Here is a 19,430-nt window from a genome sequence, read left to right as displayed (position 1 = left end):
GTATAACGGTCAATTTAGCTAAAAATTAACACCGTTAGGGTTTATCTAACGGAACAGGAAGGTATGCAACAATTTAGAAAACACAGGGAGTTTTTTGCCTATTCTTTTAACATAGAGGGTTTTTAGCTAAATTTTAAAAACACAGGTAAATTTCATACAATTTTCCCAAAATATAAAGGACTATATATTCATACCTGAAAAAGAGGGCAATAAATGCAAGATTTAGTTAATTTTTTCTAATTGATGAACTGCTATTAGATAAAAATATGCTATTAGAAAAATCATAATTATGTGACAGAAATAAATTACCAAATCAGAAAAAAAAAAAATAATATGAACGGATTATTGTAAATAAAGGTAAATATTTAAATAGAAAAATAATCATTAATTAATGAAACAAACGAAATTATTATATGAACCATGAAGGAAAAAAAAGACAATTAAAAAAAAATCATGAATGTTTTAGTAAATTCTCAAAAAATAATAATAAGAGCAAATAAATAAATTATAAAACTACAAAACTATAAAGAAGTAAATATAAAAACGATTAATGCAAATTCTCCATAAAAAAAGTAAAAAATGATACTAAACGATGAAGAAAAAATATTAACTAAAACAAATATATATATATATATACACACACACACATAAGTGATGTAAAATTGGACATCAAAAAGCAAAAGAATATAAAAAGATCATTCATCTGGAGACGTACAACTATCTATTCTTTCGATGCTGCTATTCTTGCCACTGTCTCGCTGAGATTCGAACGTCATATGCGGGTTCCTTGGCCTAATCGTTCTTGGTCTACTGATGTTACATGGGCTTCGACGTGATGGAGAGGGAAACATGTCGTTAATGCAGCCTATAGAGCATTACTTGCTTCTCTAGTCTATCACATTTGAATGGAGTGCAATTGACATCAGTTCGAGAACGTGTACCGTGATGCATGTACTTTTGCTAGTACTATTCTTGATGATGTTCGACAGAAAATTATTAGTGCTGAATTACGATTTTCTATTAATTCATGTGGTCTTTATCGTTTATAGCGGACCCCTTGGCCTCCTGAGGATGAAGCCCCACAATGCCTTTTTTTTTTTTTTTTGAAATATATTCAAACTTACGAACCTGTAATTTATATTAATTTTAAAATTTTGGTAGAGCTGTGATTCACAAAACCATTTCACTGAGGAAGAGAAATATTTGTATGAGAGAAGATGGTAAAATGTATTCTCAAGTTTTTACACATAACAGAGGCATATGATTTGTCAAACATAAATAACAATAAAATATTCAAAATTAAATCCAATGAAAAAAAACTAAGAAAAAGAAAAAAATATTAATTTGAATGAAATTAAAAAATCTCTTTTTCAGTTCTAATGAACCAATAAAAAATTATAAAAAAAAATTGTGACTGAAAAGTATATCATTAAAATCAGAATAAAATATTCATGACAAGATAAACATTTGTGTATGATAAAAGAAATCCTTAAAAATTGAATTTATTTAAAATAAATACATATTGAATTAGTATCCCAATTTTGAAGATAGAATCTATTATAAATAAACTCCAATCATAAATATTGATTTCTTTTTGGATTAAATACACATTTAAATTTTAATTTAAAATAAATAAGATTTCTAACCAATGAGATTTTTTCTTCACAATTAAAAATTTAATATTTGATCAAAATTGACTTAACTGTGATCAACCATCATATAGATATATAGGATAAATCAATATAATTTTTTATTATGCCACTTGTTTAAATTTAATCTCTCAAATTTAAGAGATATCACACTTAGGTCCTCTCTTTGAAACCCAATCAATACCGTAAGAGGGTATTACGAATCTACGATACCACCACACCACATCCACTTTATTACTTTTTTATTCACTGTAATTATTATTTAAACTTGGAAATGGAAACCATTCCCGTCAAGTAAAACGACCTCACCGTTAAGTACATATATCAAAGCTTAAGTATATAATCCGATTCGGGTCGAATTATTTGATCTCTTGAGACGGTCTCACCACAGATTGACTAACTCCTCCCAATCAAATTTCGGATCCCCTGAGAATAAAACACGAACCGTGAGCTCGTCGGGCACGTCCCCGACAATGACCCTCCGACACTCAAGTTAGGTTGATCGAGTGAAATGTATGCGATCTCAAAGTTCGATCTCAATTAATGCATAACAGTTACCTCATTTATGGCGTATCGGGGTCTATTTATAGTACACAGTTGTACGGCAAGTACTGGGCCACGTGGCCTCATCTTGCTGATTCACATTCTGATCGAACGGTTGTCATTGTCCGGGTCTTCCGTTGGTTCATGCGACCCGGGTCGGGTCCTCTGCGACCCGCCCGTTACAAAACACGCGGATCCCGGTCGCGGAAATGACCATGATGTCCTTAATGAAGGGCGTTTCAGTCTTTTTGTAGGGGGATTATATGTATACCCATCATTACTCCCCCACTTTTTCAAAGTGCAAGTTCGTTGCCTTTGAGGAAGTCGAACCGTCGCGTCTGTTGATCGCGCACACGTGGCAGAATCCCCTCGGTCAATCTCAGGCGCGTTTCCCCAGAGCGGTCTGCTTATAAATACACCATCCGTTTGAACATTCAACCTACCGCACGCATAAACTTCGAGCGACCAGGACTCCTAATTTCAAGTTCGCATTCGATCTGCTGCTTCCAGAGCCATCCTGCTTAATGGTACGATGCCTCCTCGCTCTAGCTCGAATTCTAAGTCTCGACCTGGCTCTGAGTCCTCTTCGACCGACTCCGAGTCTGGGTCTGAGTCCTCTAGGTCTGGGTCTGGCTCGTCTTCGGGGTCAGGGTCTGGGTCGGTGTCTGGGTCGGTGTCTGGGTCTTCTCACGGGTCATATTCTGCCTCTCCCAAAAGAAATAAGAAGTTTCCTGCTGAAAAACTCAATGACCAACAAGCGGGCCCTTCTGTGCTTGCTAAATTCCAAGACCGACTTGCCAAGAACCCTTGGGAGACTGTAGTTAGCAAGGTTAGAACTCCTGTCCATAAGATTAGGGAGAAATACCATATACCCTCCGACTTTGAAGTTGTCATCCCTGCTACTTTCGATCGTATGCATCGCCCTCCCGAAGGTTTTAGCGCCTTTTCTATCAAACACCTTGATGCCGGGTTACGATTTCCATTGGCTCCACGACCGCCATTTTGAAGAAATTGGGGCTATGCCCTATGCAGCTTTCTCCTAACTCTGTCACTCATATAGTTCTCTTTGTGGTGATGATGCAATTTCTAGGCTTAGAACCCAGTTTTGATAATTTTTGGAGTTTGTATTCTTTCACCACTTCGAAGCGGTCTGGTAGTCGAGGTTTTTTCTATCTCTCGGCTAAGCCTGATTGCGGGTATTTGAGCGCCCTGAAGTCGAATGTAGGAGCTTGGTTAGATTGCTACATTTTTGTTCGACCTCCTAGAGGTGTCTAGCCCTTTAGAAATGAGTGGACCAAGTATAAACCTGCCCCAAAAATAGGTGGAAGGGGGCTGGAGGGCGATCAGATAAGGAGCTTAACACTCTATAAGTACGATCCCAAGAAGCTTCTCACTGAGAAGGTTTTGCAATTATCTGGGCTCTCTCCAGCCTCCCTTCATATTGAAGAGTCTCTAGGTGATTCTCCTTTCGGTTTTATTGTTGCAGCTGCTGTTATGCTTGCGCGTACTCACTTTTTCCTTTGCAGATAGTATAATCATGAGCTCGCGCACGGCTTTGCGGAGGACCGAGTCTCAGAATAAGGCGAGAAAGGGGGGGGGGGGAGATTGTAAGCCCTTCGGATGCAACGAATAAAGGAAAAGGGGTCGCAGGCTCTTCGGATCCTAACCTGCCTGCCCCGGTTCCCTCGAAAGCCTTGGTGGTTGCGGACCCGGTTGTTCAGAAGCCTATTTCGGTCGACAGCGAGGAGACGCCTTCAGCCCATGGTCACCTTGGCTACAACTCCTTAGAGCTAGAATTGAATTTGGACGAGGCTAGTGGTGACCAGGGGGTCGACTAGGGGAGCCAAGGTCCTCCTCCCGAGGATGGATCCAAGAAGAGGAAACGATCTTCCCCGAAGAAAGGGCATGGTCCTAAATCCAAGCTGGGACCTAGCGACAAAGGCAAAGGCAAGGAGCCTGCAGAGCCTTCTCACCCCCCTCCTCCCAAATCGCAAGGCCCGCGTGTGCTAAGCAGGATGGCTAAGGAAGCGGCAGACAAGACAGGAGCTGAAGAAGATCGGGATAAGTTTTTGCGAGTGGCGCAGCTCGCTTCGTGCTGGGAAGAGAGCCGGGCGGCTCTTCGCGGTAACGTGCCGCCCCCGGAATGGGATGACATGTCGAGCTCGTCCCTTTATGGCGAAGCAGGAAACGACACTTTTGCCGTATATAATTCCTTCATTTTCGTTCGCGATCAAGGGGCGCTGGTGACGAACAGCCCCATTCGGCTCGAGGAGTTCGCGGCTCACTCCTTGGTCCAGGTACACCTCGGTTGATCGGTCTGTTTTCTGTTAGTTCGATCTTCTTATCTCTTGTCTTCGACCTTGCAGGTCATGACCTTCGTCCGGAGCCTGAGTCTTAAATGCACCCATTACCGGAGGAGTTTCATTCAATCTGACCAAAAGGTGCAAAATCTTAAGGCTCAGTTGGCCGAGCGAGACGAGGAAGAGCGTAAATAGGAAGATAATCTGCTGGCACTGAGTGACGAGGTCCAAAAGCTGCGAGCCGAGCTTGATGCTTCCAAGAAGGATAAAGAGATCCTCCGTTCTGAGCACGAAGTGGCTCTGTCGGAGGCCAAGAAAGAGGCATTCGAGGCCGGACGTGAAGCTGGACTCGAGGAGGGCCGCAAGCGCGGGGTTGAGGAGGGTCAAGTCGGCCGCATTCCGATCGAAGAGCATCAACGTATCTTGGCCGGCTCTAGGATGTCCACGGTTCGTGACTTTCTGAAGACCGATACTTTCACGACCGCACTCGAGATCAAGTCTGCGGACTCGTTCGCCAAAGGCTATGAGACCTGCTTGTCTCAGGTCGAAAAGCTTGGCGGATTTAGTGAGTCTTTTGACCGCAGCAAGTTAGACATCTCGCTGGATGGCGACCTCCAACCCCTTCCCCCGGATCCTGAACTGAAAGATGATGAATTTATGGTCCTGAGGGATGAGCTAGAGGCGGAAGCTGATGCCTGATCTATCCCGATCTATTTTTGTAATAGGATTTGAGCTGACTGATCAAAATGTAAATCCTAGAGATTCTTAGAAACCTCATTTTTGTAAACATGACGTCGGGGTGAGAATTTTGACGACCCCTGTACATGACACTTTATTAATACAACTTTTGGCAGCTCGCATAGTTTGCTTCTCCGTTTGCCCCTGGCAAGTTTTTCTGATTGTATGAAGCTTGCTTCTTTTCAACCGTCCTTTTAGTTCACTAGTGATATCAATGCGTCTTTTTCAGTTCGCGTTTTACTTGAGTGCGTCTTTTTCAGATCGCATTTTGGACGCGTCTTTTTCAGTTCGCGCTTACTTGAGTGCGTCTTTTTCAGATCGCATTTTGGACGCGTCTTTTTCAGTTCGCGCTTTACTTGAGTGCGTCTTTTTCAGATCGCATTTTGGACGCGTCTTTTTCAATTTGCGCTTTACTTGAGTGCGTCTTTTTCAGATCGCATTTTGGACGCGTCTTTTTCAGTTCGCGCTTTACTTGAGTGCGTCTTTTTCAGATCGCATTTTGGACGCGTCTTTTTCAGTTCGCGCTTTACTTGAGTGCGTCTTTTTCAGATCGCATTTTGGACGCGTCTTTTTCAGTTCGCGCTTTACTTTAGTGCGTCTTTTTCAGATCGCATTTTGGACGCGTCTTTTTCAGTTCGCGCTTTACTTGAGTGCGTCTTTTTCAGATCGCATTTTGGACGCGTCTTTTTCAGTTCGCGCTTTACTTGAGTGCGTCTTTTTCAGATCGCATTTTGGACGCATCTTTTTCAGTTCGCGCTTTGTACTTAGAAGATTCAAGTAACGAGCGATAATAAAGAGGTAAATACATACACGGATATGCGCACGAAAACAAATAAGGTTTTATGAATCCCTTTGGGTAAATTACAGTGGGTAAAAATGCTTAACAACGCAATGTTGAACATGGATACGATCTTCCTAACCTTAGAAATATACAATTGGTAATCTGCTAGAACTCTCCGCGTACAGTTTCTTGCTCGGTCTTCTCGTCGTTGGCCTTTCGCAGGCTCCCTGTTCGATCCGTCAGTTGATGGCCTTTCACAGGCTCCTTGTTCGATCCGTCAGTTGGCCTTTCACAGGCTCCTTGTTCGATCCGGCAGTTGATGGCCTTTCACAGGCTCCTTGTTCGATCCGGCAGTTGATGGCCTTTCACAGGCTCCTAGCTTCAGGCATAGAACTTCTTCAAGTTCTGTATGTTCCAAGGGCGTGGTAATTCGCGACCTTGCATGTCTTGCAATCTATACGTGCCCTTCTTTCTGATCTCAATCACCTTGTAAGGGCCCTCCCAGGGCGGCTCCAGCTTTCCCACGTGTTTTGATGCCTCCACTTTCTTCAAAACAAGGTCTCCCACCTGCAATTGGTGGGGTCGAATTCTGCGATTGTGGCTCTTCATCATTAGGCCCTTGTGATGTAAAATTCGGGCATATGCAGCCTCCCTCTTCTCTTCGATGACGGTGAGGTCGAAGCTTCGTTCAGTTCGGTTCGTCTCGGGTTCGTACTGCATGACTCTTTGCGATTCCTCCCCGATTTCAGCTGGAATGATGGCTTCGGTCCCGTATACTAGGCAGAAAGGGGTCTCGCCCGTGGCGGTTCGTGGTGTTGTGCGGTAAGCCCACAGGACCCCGGGCAGTTCGTCGACCCATGATCCCTTGCTCTCGAGGCGCGTCTTCAAATGTTGCAAGATTGTCCGATTCGTCACCTCGGTCTGCCCGTTCGCCTGAGGGTTCACGACTGCCGTGAAGTGTTGTGCGATCTTGAGCTCCTTGCACCATTCCGTGATCTTCCTGCCTTGGAATTGCGTACCGTTATCAGATATCAGTATCCGGGGTATACCAAATCTGCATATGATGTTCTTCCAGATGAAGTTGATAACTTCCTTCTCGGATATTTTGGCTACTGCCTCCGCTTCGACCCACTTGGAGAAATATTCGACCGCTACGATGATGAACTTCTTCTGAGCTTGCGCGGGTGGAAAGGGTCCTACGATATCAATTCCCCACTGGTCGAACGGGCATGCTATCTTGATTGGTTCCATTGGGGTCGCGGGCTGATGTATTAAGGAAGCATACTTCTGGCAGCTTTCGCATTTTCTCACTAAGTTCTTTGAATCTTCGACTAGGGTGGGCCAGAAATACCCCTGTCGCATCACTTTCTGAGCTAGCGATCTCGCCCCTGAATGATTGCCACAGCTTCCTTCATGTATTTCACGCATCACGTACATGGCCCTCTCTTCATCCAAGCATTTCAAGAGAGGGCCGTCCACCGTCCTCTTGTATAGCTGGCCCTCCAACAGTGTGAATCGAGCAGCCCGAAATTTGACTCTTTTGGCTGCCACCGGGTCGCTAGGCAAAGTACCATCCTCAAGATACCCTACGATTTCGCTCATCCAAGATCCCATCGTTGAGACGACCTGGACTTCTGATCTACACGCGAGAGCCGACTGCTCGCGTACTAGGGCTGTGATTTTGCGATCCCGAATTCCATCCATTGCCGCACCAAATTTTGAAAGAGCATCCGCTTTGTCGTTTTCTGCTCGGGGAACTTGTGAAACAGAACATCCACTAAACTTTCCCATCAATCGCTGCACGATCTTTTTAAACTGTGTCATGGTTTTCTCTCTCGTCTCGTATGCTCCTTCAATCTGCATAGCGATCAGTTGTGAGTCGGTAAAAACCTCCAGATCACGAGCACCTGCCTCATATGCTAGCTCCAGTCCTAGTACCAATGCCTCGTATTCCGCTTCATTGTTTGTTACTGGGAACGATAGGCGAGCCGCCACTTCTATCTCGACGCCCTCGGGTCCTTGGATCAATATGCCCGCTCCTCCATTATTCGCGTTGGAAGACACATCGACATGCAGCATCCATTTCGAACAAGGCTGTTCGATCGTTCCGGGTCGTTTTTGGTCGCCGATTAACTCTGTCACAAAATCCGCTAGCACCTACGCTTTCTGGGCCATTCTGGGCTGATACTCAATGTCGTGCTGTCCCAATTCAACCGCCCACTTAATTAGTCTCCCGGATGCTTCGGGTCGTGACATCACATGTTTGAGAGGGTGGTTCGTCAATACCACCACCTTGTGCGATTGAAAGTATGGTCGCAATTTTTGAGCTGTTACAACTAGGGTGAGGGCTAGTTTTTCCATCTCCGAATATCGTGATTCGGCCCCCTGGAGCATTTTGCTAACATAATACACCGAATTTTGATTACTGGCCTCTTCCCTCACCAACACTGAGCTGACCGCATTTTCGGACACCCCTAGGTATAAGAATAAAGTCTCCCCTTCCTTCGGGTTCGCGAGCAGTGGAGGCTTTGTGAGGTATTCCTTCAACTCCTGCAGAGCCTGATCGCATTCTGGTGTCCACATGAAATTTTTAGGCTTCCTCAAGACTCTGAAAAACGGCAAGCTTCTGTCAGCCGATCGAGATATGAATCTGCTTAAGGATGCGATCTTTCCCGTAAGCTTCTGCACCTCCTTGATCGAGATTGGCGATCTCAGACCCATTATAGCTTGAATTTTTTCTGGGTTTGCCTCTATTCCTCGTTCACTGATCATGTACCCCAAAAACTTCCCCCCTGTCACTCCAAAGGTACACTTGTCCGGGTTGAGCTTCATTCCATGCGACCTCATTATACTGAACGCCTGAGAGAGGTCCTTGATGTGGTCCTGCGATCTCTTACTCTTGACCAGCATGTCATCGACATATACCTCCATGGTTTTTCCGAGCAGATCGCCGAACATTTTATTAACCAATCGTTGGTAGGTCGCATCCGCGTTCTTCAGTCCGAACGGCATCATGTTGTAGCAATAAATCCCCTTATCTCTGACGAAGGAAGTTTTGTCTCTATCCTCCTCTGCCATTTGGATCTGATGATATCCTTGGTATGCATCCATCATCGAGAAGAGTTCGAATCCCGCGGTCGAATCCACCATGGTGTCGATCCGAGGTAGTGGGTACGGGTCTTTCGGGCAGGCCTTGTTCAGGTCCATGAAATCTACACACATTTGCCATTTTCCTGAAGATTTCGGGACAAGTACTACATTAGAAAGTCAATTCGCGTACTGGACCTCCGATACATATCCGGCTTTCAGCAGCTTTTCGACCTCTTGCCTGATAGCATCGTTCTTATCGCTACTAAAAGTCCTCTTCCTCTGCTGCACAGGTCGAGCCATCGGGTCTACATTCAATCGGTGTACAATGACCTCCGGGTCAATCCCAGTAAAATTCGATGGACTCCATGCGAACATGTCCGCGTTCTTCCTTAGGAAGTCAATCATGGCCATCTCCCCCTCGTTCATGTTGGACCCTATCCGGGTCGTTTTGCTGGGATCTTCTGTTGCGAGCTGAATAGCCTTGTATTCCTCACTGGGCTTCAAGTGTTCGGCTTCGTACGGTCGGGGTTCTGCGTCTTCCCTGACTTTTTGCTTCTTCGACCTCGGCTCTCCTTTTATTAACAAGTTGTAGCATTTTCGAGCCTCCTTTTGGTCGCATGACACTTCCCCGATTCCGTATTCAGTGGGAAATTTCATCTTCATATGGTACGTGGAGATGACCGCCCGGAATGAGTTCAGTCCCGGCCGACCCAGTATAACATTGTATGTGAAAGGGGTATCTACCACCAAGAATTTGACCATCAAAGTTTTTCTTTTCGGCTCCTCACCCATGGACACTGGCAGCTCAATCGTCCCTAGCGAGGCCACTTCACTTCCTCCAAAGCCGACTAATGGGGTCTTTACGGGTTCGAGCCTCGCGTTCTCCAGCCCCATTCGATCTACCACATTTTTGAAGATTATGTCCGCTGAGCTCCCGCTGTCAATCAACACTTTGTGAACGGTGAAGTTCGCAATATCTAGCTTGACGACCATGGGGTCGTTCTGTTCTCCACCATCCTCCAATCTGTCCGAACTGTTGAATGAGATGGCCTCTTCGTCCTCCACTTTCAGCACGAATTCCTTTTCTCGAACTGATCCGGCCATTCGAGCGCATCTCTTCCGTGTTCGGCTCGAATCTCGTGTATCTCGTGTGTCTTGGCCACTTCAGCACGTCGGCGTTCTCTACCATCATCAGGGCTTTCTCTCGAGACATAGCTAAAGGAGTGTAATTGTGATACTTCGGCACGTACTTGGGCTCCTTCCGTTTCTCTGTTTTAGGCTTGTCGTTTGCTCCTCCCCTGCCCTCTTGAGGTCGCCTAGGGATGTTCTCTCGCTCCCTTCGTTCCGAGTCTTTCATCGCATTCATCTCCTCTTCGTCGATATATTTCTATGCTAGCGCCATCAATTGCTCGACATCGAAGGGCGGATCTCATGCGAGGGCGAAAGCGAAAGAGCCCTTCCTGAGTCCGTGAATGAGAATGCTCACGAGCATATCAATCCTTAACTCTTGCACCTCCATGAAATTTTTCAGCGCTTCATCTTCTCTCTGCCGGATGTTGAATAGATGTGTAGCGGACCTCTTTTGTTTCTTCTTGCTCACAAAATGGAAGTTGAATTTTTGCACGAGCTGTTCGTAGGATTCGATGCTTCCTCGGGGCAGGTTTGTGAACCACTCTTGAGCTTTCCCCGTGAGTGTGGTCGCAAACAATTTTGCCATTATCGGGGCTGATTGTCCGTAAAGATTCATCACCATTTCGAAGGCGGCCACATGCTCCTGGGGGTCTCTCATCCCATCATATCTCCTCAGATCGGGTACCCTGAACTCCAGCTCGACTGTTTGAACGAGGATGTCGTTACAGAAAGGGGAGTTCTTGTTCTGCGAGACAATCTCCCCTCGCTTCTTCAGCTCATCGATCTGCTTATTCAAGCTGTGTATTTGTTTGCCCACGCTTTCTACTTCGGCCCGGGATATCACGGGCTCCCTTCTCTTCATGCATCCGTGGCTGCTAGAACCTGCATCGGATGACTCCGGTCGCTTGCTCCGATGTTCCTGTTCCCCCTGCACCCTTGATTCTCTTATTGCTTCCACATTCTCAAATAACTGCCTTCTAGCAGTTTCCTTGACCAGGGGGGTCGCTGTTCTCCTTTCGTGTTCCACGATTGCATTTCGACTTGCCTCCTCTATCATTCTTTGCAACTCGTCTTGAGTGATTTGAATGGTTGCACCTGTTCCTTTCCTGGGTGTCTCCTCTTCCGCAGCATTTCTCCTCGATGAACCTTCCATAATGATAAAGAATTCTCAGATGTTCCCACAGACGGCGCCAACTGATCCGGGTCGAATTATTCGATCTCCTGAGACGGTCTCACCACAGATTGATTAACTCCTCCCAATCAGATTTCGGATCCCCTGAGAATAAAACACGAACCGTGAGCTCGTCGGGCACGTTCCCGACAATGACCCTCCGACGCTCAAGTTAGGTTGATCGAGTGAAATGTATGCGATCTCAAAGTTCGATCTCAATTAATGCATAACAGTTACCTCATTTATGGCGTATCGGGGTCTACTTATAGTACACAGTTGTACGGCAAGTACTGGGCCACGTGGCCTCATCTTGCTGATTCACATTCTGATCGAACGGTTGTCATTGTCCGGGTCTTCCGTTGGTTCATGCGACCCGGGTCGGGTCCTCTGCGACCCGCCCGTTACAAAACACGCGGATCCCGATCGCGGAAATGACCATAATGCCCTTAATGAAGGGCATTTCAGTCTTTTTGTAGGGGGATTATATGTATACCCATCACAATCATTTTAAATTAAAATAAGTATTTGAGTAAGATAAATAATAAATTATTACTATATAAATACGTAAAAATATTATTTATCATATATAATTAAAATAATATTATTATAAACAGATAAATAATATATTATTATTATATAAAGAGATAAATTTTTATCTTACAGTACTCCCCATTGTAAATTTGCTCGTTTTTTGATCTTAATAAAGAAGGGTTGGGGACTTCGGAAAGGTTCTCCAATCCTGGGTGGTTTAATAAAGAAAAAAAAAGCGTGGTTTAATAAAGAAAAAAAAAGCATCACCAAAAAATTTTATAATTCAAATAAATTATTATTATTATATGATAAATAATATATTATTTTAAAGAGAAAAATAATAAATTATTCTAAAAGTAGAGGGCAATCTGTACGGCCAGAAATATTCATCGCTATGGCTGCGGCAAATTTAATTGGTGAAAGGTTTTTCTAATTCAACACGTCGTACGCTGCATTATGTTGTACCACAAGTTCAAAACGGAGAGGTTAGTGTCCGGCCAACACATGCACTAGTTGAGGAAGCTGCACAGAGATGGATCAATTTGGAAGTGGGCTACTTTATGGGGAAGAAGCCTTTAATTCGTTTGCTCATGCTACTTGTCCTGCTGTTAAAGAGGTCATAGCTACGGCGGAGGGTTTTTTCTTTATTATGTTTAAAACGTCCGTGGTCATGGAAGAGGTTACAGATGGTAGGCCATGGCTCTTCAAGGACAACCTATAGTGTTACAGAAATAGGCATCGAGAATAGTAATGCATAAACATGCCCATAACTGAAATATCTGTCCGTTGAATATTGGACGGATGAAGGGTTAAGTTTGGTAGCAAGTGGTATTGGAAAGCCATTGTATCAAGATGCCATCACTAGGCAATATAGCCGTTTAGACTTTGCTCGGGGTTTGTGTCATGATAAGCATTCACTCGACACTTCCCTTACCAGAGTGATCACCGCAAAGCTCTAATTCAGGAAGCAAAATTGGATTCTACGGTTTAGTTGAAATGCAAGTTGCTCAAGGTAATGCCCAGCGTATTCAAGGTACTATCACTCCTTATTTTTCTTGATTTGCGGAATATCCCACTCTAGGGCATCGTATATGGTTGGTATGGGATGACTCTTAGCTTGATGTTGAGGTTTTGGAAGTAGATCGACAATTTATTCATTAAAAGTTGTGTACAGAGACTATGAGCTTATTCCAAGAAGGGGATTATGGCAGGGCCTTAATCGAATATCAGAGGATGGCATTTGGGGGACTTTAACACCACCCTCGACCAAAGTGAAATCTATGGATACTCTGCGGATCATGAGCAGACAATGGGTGAATTCACTCAATGTCTTCTTGAAGCTGGTCTCACAAAGCGCCCTATGCGTGCAGCTTGGTTCTCTTGGATAATCGTAGGGAGGGCTCGCATGGTCTATCAAAACAACTTGATATGATCCTTGTTAATGAACTATAGCTAGAGCTTTGGCCTCCTAGCTTGTATGAAAGAATCGATATGGCTCGGAAACTCAGCGGAAACATGAAATAAAAAAAATTATTTAACAGTTCAAATGGGTGTTCTCTTTGAGATTTTCGAATTTTTGGTGTTTGTCAAAAGCATAATAATAAATGTATAAACATGCTAGAAAAGTGGCTTGAGGATGAAAAAAAAATATAGAACAAAATATGAAACTTTACCTTTTTGTTTTTTTATAGTTGAGCAACAACATGCGTTGTTTCCCTTTTCGTTTATCTTTCGTTCACTTCAGGATCCAAATTAGAACTCCTTTAATTTGTCCACACCACACTAAAGAAGAAATATAGTTCTTTTTCTATTGCTAGATAGAATAAAGAACAAGAAGAAAAACAACTCTGAACTAACACTATTGTTTAGTACTTTTGGAATGTTTTATGTTCTAACTTGACTCCAATTCAATGTAGTTCAAAGAAAGAGAACATTTTTGGAGAGAAAAGAGAGAAAATTTTGTGGCTTAGGTGGTGGTTATACATGATTATGTGTGTATTTTGTATAATAAACACAATTGAATTCAAAATTCAATAACTATCAAGTTTGCCTCCAAGGCAATCTATACACACACATGCATATAACCTCCAACCATGATGAAATAACCACTCCATCATGTTCATCATGGTGAGGAGTTTCAACTTCTTCTTAACTTGCTCCAACCTCCCTCAAATGGGCTTGGACTACAAGTATGCACTGGGCTTGATGGGCTTGATTTAATCAAATTAAACCAAGCCCAATCAAAGTCCATTCGACGATAATTAATTAAATTAATTTTAGCCTAACAAAGTCCAAAGATTCATTTAATCCAATTAGATGAATCTAAGCCCAAACACTAATTAATTGATCCAATCAATTAAGTCAAACCTAATAAATTAATTCAATTAATTTAAAGGTGTTAAGCTCAAAATTAATTAATTCAATTAATTAATTCTTGATCCATCCATCAAAATAAATGATCCAATCGTTTATATATTCTCCCTGAATTAATTTAATCTAATTAAATAATTCGTTTCTTTTCAAATTAATTCCAAATTAATTCTATCAATTCCATAGTGATTTGTGTGTGACTCTTTAGGTTCACCCTCAGCTAGACTTGGGCATTGTGTCCAACACAAATAATTAATTAAATCCAATTAACCATTAATAAAAAACGCTTGTTACCATGGGTGGTCCTATAGCAACGGTCCATGGCACTAGAGACTAGGTGAAAGTTGGCGTGAACATTTAGACTCTCGAGTTTCATACAGGTACGATCCTTCCATCGACCACCTTCCGACCTTAGTCTATGGCATGGAATTGGGCGTCGATTCTCATCTAATTGGTTTTCTGGTCACTTATTCTAACAATAGAGACCTGCACAAAGTATTGTAGCCATATTTCATCAGTAGGTGGCGTAGGTCGTTTGTGCAGTTTTAGTAGGTTAGTTGGCAAGGTAGTCGACTGACTGAACTGACTCGCAAGAATCGTCATATGGAAACCTCTTAAGGCTTGGTCGGTATGACTAGGATTCTGGGTTTCAATAGTACGAGATCAATCCTCGGACTTGAGGAAATATGGTAGTCGCTTGCATACGAAGACTGTATCTTGGATATGGCGAGCGGTGGCTGTGTGATGAGGCATGGTTATCATAAGCCTTATCCAGTACAGTCGGAGTATGTAGCGAGAACGGTGGATTCCAGTTGAAGATTAATCCCCTGTTAATATATGACAGTGAGTTCTCCCATGTGCTCTAGATGGTTTAGACTCTAAAAGTTTTTGGCCAAAGTGATTGATCGATCAGGGATAGGTTTTCTAGATCGGGTCAGTAGAGTAAACGCGTCTCGAGTATTAAGCATAGTTGCCTAGTTAAGGATGGGACCTGCGCCCAATTCCATGCCCTAGACTAAGATTGTGAGACAGTTGACAATAGAACTGTACTCGTATGGATTCAGAGCCTAAATGCTCACGCCAATATTCACCTAGTACCTAGTGCCATGGACTGTTGCTAGATAGCCGCCTATGGTAACGGGCCATTTCTAGTTATGGGATAATTAGAAATAATTAATTAAATTAGATTTAATTCATTGTGTTGGTCACACACGTCCAAGTCTAGTTGAGGGTAAACCTAAATGGTAACACACAAATCATTGTGGATGTGATGGAATTAATTTATAATTAATTTTGAAAAAATAAATTAATTTAATTAGATTAAATTAATTCATGGAGACGAGAAGATAAATAATTGGATCATTTATTTGGGATAATCCATTGAATGGATAGCCAAGAACTTAATTAATTGGATTGATTAAATATAGGGCTTAGCATTTTAAATTAATTGAATTAATTTAAAATTAGTTGAACTAATTAATTTATGGATTGGATTCATTAATTAATTAGTATATGGGCTTGTTTAATTAATGAATTGGATTCATTAATTAATGGAGATGGGCTAAAATTAATTAGTTGGACTAACTAGCTGTTTCAACTTGATTACTAAATTAAATTTATGAATCGACTATATTTAGGCTTGTGTATATTTAATATAATCACATGGATTTTCTATCAAATATATAATTAATTGGATTAAATAATAAGCTATGTGAATTAAGAATTAGGCTTGATTAATTAATTTAATAAATTAAAACAAACCCCAATAAAATATACTAGAGCCTCTAGGAGGAACCGCTCGACCAGATCACCTCTTTTTGTGGTGAGAGTATTTCAATTTTAAGGATTAAGGATTAAAGGGAGTTTGACCAGGAAAATTGCATAATTACAGAAATATCCCCCTATTTTTAGTAAGTTACAGGCACCCTATGACTGCACCCTATGGCAGCGCAGGCGGGCTCAGTGCGCAGAGGCAGCAGCGGCAGCAGCAGGTTCATACAGAGGGTGACGTGACCCGTTTTCATTGGAGTCACGTGTCGCACATATAGAGGGTACCGTACAAGTATAAATAGCCTCATTTATGATTATTCAAACACATTTTCACCACTTACTTTTACCGCCACATTTGTGTTCTCATTCGATCTCACTATCTTATTTTTGACCCCACCTTTTCTAACTTAAGTATTGGAGGGCCATCGCCGAGGGCTTCTCGGCTAGTCCTACGTTTGCTGTGTTCTTAGGATCCACTTTAGATAACTTAAAAGAGGGATTTAACGATCTCAACCCAGCGATCCGACCTAGCGACCCGATCCAAAAATTCTAATTTTAAGCTACCTACATGAGAGTTAGTTGCTGATTGTGGAGATTGATTTCCCTCGAATTCTCTCTCTAATTCTCAAATACATGCACACGATTTTAGATTGTGAGAATGCGTGAAATCTCTCAACAACTCTCTCTCTCTTTTCACACTTTTGAGTCTACCATTTTCAAGAGGAAAATCTAAAAAAATTCTTCTCCTCCACGTATGCTTTTTGTGTTCTCCTTCAATTAAATTCAAGTTAAGAATGAGGAAAATTCGGATACACTAATTAATAGTGTGATTCGGAATTCATTTTCTTCCACAAACAAATGTAAACAATTTAAGTAAAATGACAAAGAAACATACAATATTTAGTCACTATGACTACAAAACCCCACATTAATTTTAACCAATACAAATAACAAAAGTTGAAAAACTAATTTCTCACAAATTAAAACAAAACCCACTTCAAATTTTTTTTTAAAGAAAAGAAAAATTTACTGGTTCTTGAAGAACCCAAACACCATCAACGCAGATTTTTTACTCCTCCAACAAATTTTCTTCCCACTTGGCTGTCAATCAACCCTAAAATCCCTTCAAGTTGTGTTTTTTGCTCACAAAAATAATCCTAATTTCCATCCCTCTTTAACTTTACCTTGTAACTATTTTTGCTCTCTCTTCCATTTTTGCTTTGACAACTTATTAGGATCTCTAGTAAATGATACAATTTCAATCATTTCCAATCAATAAGAATCGATGTAATTGATAACTAAACAGAGAGGAGTCCAAGATAGGCTTAGGAATAGGCCAAGGTAGTTCTATATTTTTTGAGCTCTAATGCCGTAAAGGGGATGGCTAATGTCCGGTACTGAACCGATAGCTTGAGACTGACCCCAGCTCATAATTTCTAATCAGAAGAAAAGGACGCCATCCTCACTCGGAGCCGTAGCCGTAGTCTGGTCGGACCTTCTGACCCCAACATAACTATATTCTATTTGATTTGGAAGAGCTCTTTTTCTCTCTGGCTCGCTCTTGTTTTATCGTTGAATTTCTTCATTTAAAGATCTCGTGCAATCTAAGAAAACATCAACAATCGGAAGGGTATGGGTATAATAGTTAGGTCATGCAAAATGCTGATGCCGTTAATACTAGGTTAAGAAAAGGGTAAGTGAGCTGAGTTCAATTAAATAGGAGGGAATTTTTTTACCTATTTTTAAAATTGGGGGAGGGGGTAGCTGACATTTTAAAGAGGTGATCATGGCATTCAAGAGACGTAATACACATACCCACCCATGATGTTGCAACCAAGGTGTTGAGAATCAAGAAAAGGAAGCACAATGCATAGAACAAGAAAACACACTAAATGCAGTACTTGCAATTCAGTCGATTTACAGAGAGGGTGAAGGGAAAAATATATAAGGCAAAGACCCAACTAACTTAACTAACAAATTGTCAAACAATTTAAAAGGGCCAATTTTCAAAAGAATGTTTTTTTTCAATCTTTTTAAATCAAACAGTCAGAACTACAGCAAACACTGCTGCTGCTTCTCTTCCACGAGGATGCTCTGTTTCTTCTTGTAGTTTCAACACAAGGTTTATCCAAAGTCGGTAAGCGACTTTAACTAGCCAACCACAACATGAATATATTCCTTGGTATTTTAAGAGGACCCATCAACAAAGAACTCCACTATACTGTTGACGCACTCGGCCGAAATAACCTCAGCGCATCTGTGCTGCTACATTGTCCAGAACTGCCCTCCATTTTTAACCATGTTTCCACCATAACAGATAACAGGTACTGCCGTTTGCTGCAACTCTTGCAACAGTGCAGGCAAAAATGGCGCCCGACACCGCTGGCCTTCACCAATTACTTGAGATAATCGAGCATTTTCCTCCAAGCATAAAAGCATGGAGTGTAAGGGCATAGTTGCACAACAGTCCCCGGAGATGCCACCTTGGGAATTTGAAGTTTTGAAATTTTGGATAAATATCGTTTTCACATAATATTTATCGCATTAATTGTTGCTTGTGTAGGTATTTTTAGATCAATGTCCCCTCCGTAATCATACTATAAAGAATGTGGGATTTATAACGATTTTTCTGAAAAGGCCTAATATGAACTATTTTTGTAGTAACTTTGGAATGAAAAATATTAGCTGACGTCACGCTTTTTGCCAGAAGAATTTCGTATATTTGGAACGGTAATGTAGTTACAAAAGTTGTTTCAATATGTTAATATCCGAAACCGTGCAAAAATCCGTTACAATATGCGTTTAAATTTTAAAACTTATATTTTCAGGTACGATATTTTAAAATCTGTACACGGATTCATACCGAACTTAAATATGTATAAGACCATGTCTATTTAGTAACATTTGCCAGTGTAATTCAAAATCATATGGTCCGATTCAATTATGCACCGAATTGAAAGACTACTCTTATGTTTTGAATATGAAATCTCGACATTTATGCTCAATTAGTCTAGACCTTCATTGGATGTATTCTTTTCTCAATTTGATCATATATAACAGTTTGATCTAAATTTTGATAGTCCGATTAAGCCATGCAGTAGAACAATATAAGATGATGGTTACATCAGTGTAATACTAACAATTATGAATATACAAATTTATTTCATATTGCGAACATAGATCAACCTTAGTTTCAAATATTTTATGTACTTCAATTGTATTATTCCACACAATGGATGCTTTCTTCAACATTAAATTGTCCAGTACATATTTTTATTAATTTTTTAAAAAATATTTTTATTTGAAATTTCTGTTGGGACGACTTTATGAACGGCTAACCAATAGCAATATGAGGT

The 19,430-nt window shown here is 41.7% G+C and overlaps 1 protein-coding gene across 1 annotated transcript; it reads right to left on the bottom strand.

Annotated features, from left to right (window-relative positions):
* Nucleotides 1-9,278: 9,278 nt before the first annotated feature.
* Nucleotides 9,279-10,205, bottom strand: LOC148788450 (uncharacterized). The gene has a single exon (XM_088880086.1). The coding sequence runs from the start codon at nucleotides 10,203-10,205 to the stop codon at nucleotides 9,279-9,281; it is 927 nt and encodes a 308-aa protein (XP_088736212.1).
* Nucleotides 10,206-19,430: the final 9,225 nt, after the last annotated feature.

This window comes from Sesamum indicum, linkage group LG4, assembly GCF_026168435.1.
Source record: "Sesamum indicum cultivar Baizhima isolate 11 linkage group LG4, ASM2616843v1, whole genome shotgun sequence".
Taxonomy (NCBI): domain Eukaryota; kingdom Viridiplantae; phylum Streptophyta; class Magnoliopsida; order Lamiales; family Pedaliaceae; genus Sesamum; species Sesamum indicum.
Note: the sequence above shows the minus strand (reverse complement) of the source record. Positions and strands in the feature narration are given on the sequence as shown.